General features: G+C 39.8%; 1 protein-coding gene across 1 annotated transcript; it reads right to left on the bottom strand.

Annotated features, from left to right (window-relative positions):
• Positions 1-1,046: 1,046 nt before the first annotated feature.
• LOC107155169 (olfactory receptor 1A1) lies at positions 1,047-1,976 on the bottom strand. Its single transcript, XM_015500957.1, has one exon. The coding sequence runs from the start codon at positions 1,974-1,976 to the stop codon at positions 1,047-1,049; it is 930 nt and encodes a 309-aa protein (XP_015356443.1).
• Positions 1,977-4,688: the final 2,712 nt, after the last annotated feature.

Below are 4,688 nucleotides of genomic sequence, written 5' to 3'. Positions count from 1 at the left end.
ATTGATTCCTCTTTTAGTAAACTTAGAGATCCTGTGGAGCATCTGGCTTGGCATATTACTCCCTCTGTCCCTGTCCATCTCTATTTTCCCTCCTCTGCCCTATGGGGCCTGGTGTGCAAAGACCTTCTTGCTGAGCCTTGGGGTTTTACACTATCACGGATGGTTTTCTTATATTTCTCTATGTTTTTCATTTATTATATGGCATCTTTTTTTGGTCAGTGTACCTTCATTTCATGTTGTCATGAATTATGGCAGCAATTTATTATACCAGCACTATATTAATTAATTAAATGAGAATAATTATTATTTTAAGGTGTAGAGACCTTTTAGAAAAAAAACCTTATGATCTTAAGAGACAGTCTGTTTTAATCAAATATGAAGGAAGCACAAAAGTATATTACCAGATTGCTGAAAGATTTTAAGGATGGATAAATCATGTCCAGTCCAGTTATCTCTAATCATTATCAGACTATGCATGAGAGACAATCTTATCATTCATCCATTCCAAGTTTGCCCTTGTTTACTGGATGCACTTTAGGTGACCAAGATTGTGAAGATATAGTTACATGTGAACATAGCTCCTGCCCCAGGAGGCTTGCAAGCTTAGTAGGCAGGATTATACCTAATCATATTATCAAGCACATTAATCAAATAAAAATTGACAGGCAAATGGTGACCTGAAGTCTTCAAAGCATGAGCTGAGGTGATCACACCCTGTGACACAGGCAGGACTGATATTAGGATACCAATATGTATATATAAAAGCCGAGGCTCACACTTTTCCAACTTTACTCTGCTAGTCAGTTGTATAGGTGAAACATGAACCCCATAGCGGTGCTGCTGCTCTGCCAAAAGGAACATAAATGTGGTCAAAGTGATGATTTTCATAAATTGTTTTATCAAATGTCACAAGATTTCTGAAACTAGGAATTTAAGGCTGCAAAGTTCCAAGGCAGAACTTCTCTATAGAAGAAGATATACTGGAGGTAGATTTCCAAGTTCCTCCCAGTGGTGAGCACTGTATGCAGTATATGACCTCACATTGGTTATGAAGAGCTTCTTCTCTGAAAGAGTTTCTTCAGAGCAGCCTTCATGTCTTGGTTTCTCAGACTGTAGATGAAAGGATTTAACATCGGGGTCACTGTCATGTACATCACAGCAAGCACAGCATCCTTTAGGCTATAACTGGTCAGAGGTCGGAAATACATGCCCATGACTGTCCCATAGTACAAGGAAACAACTGTGAGGTGAGACCCACAGGTGGAGAAGGCTTTGCGTACACCCTTCGTAGATGGAACACGGAGGACCGTGGAAAAGACACGAACATAGGAGACAACGATGCACAGTAATGGCACAGAGAAAACAGCAACCCCTAGGTACATCATCTTCACGTTCAAGTGTATGTCAGAACAGGACAGCTTGAGCAAGGGGGAAATGTCACAGTAGAAGTTGGCCACTTCCTTGCTACCACAGAAGGACAGACCAGCTGTGAGCAGAGTGTGAGGAAGGGCATTGGCATTTCCAATCACCCAGGATGCAACCACCAGCAGGATGCAAGACCTTGGACTCATGATGGTTGTATAATGAAGAGGGCGGCTGATGGCCACTGCTCGATCATATGCCATGGCCGCCAGCATGTAGCTGTCTGTGTTGGCTAAAGCTATCATGAAATACATCTGTGTCAGGCATCCCCCAAAGGAGATGGCTTTGCTGCCCAGGAGATGATTGGCCAGCATCTTAGGGATGGTTACAGAGGAGAAGAAGATGTCGACAAAGGAGAGGTTGGCCAGGAGGAAATACATGGGGTTGTGGAGGTGACTGTCAGAGAGAATAGCGAGGATGATGAGTAAGTTTCCCACGACTGTGATGGGGTAAATGAACAGGAAGAGGATGAAGAAGAAATCCTCCTGTTCCTGCTGACCTGTGACTCCCAAGAGGATGAACTCCATGGTAGAAGACTGGTTTTCTTCTTTCATGGTTCCTTCAACATGAAAGACAAGAAGAGTCCAGAATTATTAGTGCCATTACTGTGCATTATGATCTTCTGTATGCAGCACTTCTCACTCCAGTGATCTGCTTTCTCAATGCCTGCCTTCATAAAATCCAGAGATATTCAAACTTTGAAGAAACATTTCTGTTGGTCTCTGGGACTAATTGACATTCACCCCAGACACTCATGTCTGAGAAGTGAGCAACGTGTGAATCAGAAGTGCTCATCCTCCCCTATCAGCACACCCTAAACTCTCAAGACTCAATCATTTCATAATTAGATCTCATATTCCATGGTCTAGAGTCTATATTAGACCTTATGGAAAAATCAAAATATGTGCCAAATACAGTTCATTCATTCATTCATTCATTCATTCAGTGGATAAGACATAGTCCCTGCTCTCAAGGACCTGATAATTTAATGGAGAAGCCAGAATCACACACTGATTTTATTATATATGATAAGGAACAGACGGCCTTTGGAGTTTTGGACTAATTTCTCCAGGCCATGGATCAGTTAGTAGATAGATGGGCCTGGAAATGTGGAATTGTTCTATGACCAAACAAAGAGTGATCCCAGACCCCATAAGGTAATGGGTCTGTAGGGGCATTGGGAGATTGTAAATCACAAGGATCACTGGGTTTAGATTCCACCAAAATAAACCAGTGAATTTTCTCCCTTGGTGTCTCATTTTGGAAATAGACTTTTGCTGTTGTTACAGAGTGTGTGAGAATTACAGACCACCATGCTTATTGAGCAACATTGAAAGGGAAAAAAATCCTTTAGTGAGCAAGACAGGCAAGCGACTGGGAGCCGGCAAGTGCCTCAAAGAACTCCCAGCACTTGAATTGTGGAAGCACAGCGTTTATAAAAACAAAAACCACCAAAACCACAAGGATGTAGGTGAGAAAAGACTTTGTTGAGACAGATATTTTGATTACATGAGAGAATTGTTTTGATTATACATTTCAGAGTCATTTTTGTTATATATGAGGGCTATAGTCAGGGCCGTGGGAAGGTCCTACTCTACTGTCAACATACATACAGCTGTCAGGAGGCTGAAAAGAAAACATTTTAAGCAAACATAAAATGGAGTCAGGTCAGAACAAAATGGTATTATTTTGATTCTTTTATATTTCACCACTTCCTTTAAGATGTTTTATATCTGACAAGCCCTCAAATAGACAGAATCACTATGCTTTTCTCTTCAGACTTCTTTCTGTTCTTAGTTATTTTGCATTGTGACTCATGCAACTCCACAGTACCTACAAAAACTGTTTAATAAGCTCACAAGTCTAGTTTGGCAGGCCTGGTCTCCTCTTCCCATATTTTCATGTCCAATCATCTGGACAACATGTCTCGCCACCCCACTTGGTATATATTTAGTCTAAGAAGAATGCAAGATTTTGGAAAGTGGAATATCATATATTGTTTATTTTTAACTTCTCCAGAATGATAATGGATAAGTGTTGTTCATTGCAAATACCAATAAGCTTTCCCTCCATATTGCATGAGTGAATCCTGGTTTATTGTATTCCCTACATGTAGGATACTCACAAGAAAAATCTCCCAATTTAGCTCTTATCAGTGCCTTGGTTATTTTGATTCTTGTTTTACTATAATGTCTATGTCATTCTGCCTTTATACTTCATGTCTCAGTGCTTTGGCTCACACCATCTTACTCTTCTAACTGAAATATCATTAGTTCTCCCTTCACTGCTCCATTGCAGGTTCCTCTTTGTCCCATCTTGCATTTTAAGACTACTAACTATGACAGTTGGCAAGCTGCTTGTCCAAATCCATACTATTCTCTTCTCTTTGAACATTCAACTAGACTACATTTCCCAGATTCCCTTCTGTTGAGATTTGGTCATATGAGTGAATTCTAGCCAATCCACTTATGTGAACCAGTGCTGGGCTTCCTCTACTCTCTGTTGTGCCAAATGTATTCAGATGTGGAGGATGCTGGATGGGATGATGAAGTCCCATGAAGGGTGATGAGCCTGAATCCCTAGTTCTCCATGTCCAGGAGAGATACGCACCACCAAGAACACCCACATGGACTGTTACTTAGGAAAGATATAATCTCTTATTTTCTTAAAGCTACTTTACATTGTACAATCAATTAATTGCAGTAATCTGGGTTTTCATAAATAATTCACCAATTTTTCTGAAGGGGCTTCCACTTAAAAATTAATTAAATCTGTAAATAATTTAATCAGCACTTCTCAGTGTTTCTTATAGTAATATGTGAATTATATGCTAGGCATGAGCAATGAAGGTCTATTTATCTCTGTCATATCTAATCTGGATGTACATTATCATCTCTACATCTAAAGCACTTTGGGATTGTCTTTTAAGATATCTTTCCTTATCTTCATCTAGAATTCCTATACTTCTGATTTCAAAGGGTTCTATAAACCTGGAGTCTCAGAGACTATATTTATCTTATATGATACAGCAATGTAAGATTTTAGAGGTTGGGCTCTGAGCAACATGGCACACAAAGCTGATATTAACAGGTTCCATTATTAATAAAATACATAGAAAGTTTAGTAAAATGTGAACAAAAACCCCCCACCAAAAACATAGCCAAATATAAAAGAAAGAGATGGGCATACCTGGTTGAGAGGCAAAAAGAAAATTTAGAACAAGAAATGAAAGGCATAGTCAATGCTGTAGTGGCCCCTTGGGGTTT

The sequence above is a fragment of the Marmota marmota genome, unplaced genomic scaffold (assembly GCF_001458135.2).
Source record: "Marmota marmota marmota unplaced genomic scaffold, marMar, whole genome shotgun sequence".
In the NCBI taxonomy this organism is placed as follows: domain Eukaryota; kingdom Metazoa; phylum Chordata; class Mammalia; order Rodentia; family Sciuridae; genus Marmota; species Marmota marmota.
Note: the sequence above shows the minus strand (reverse complement) of the source record. Positions and strands in the feature narration are given on the sequence as shown.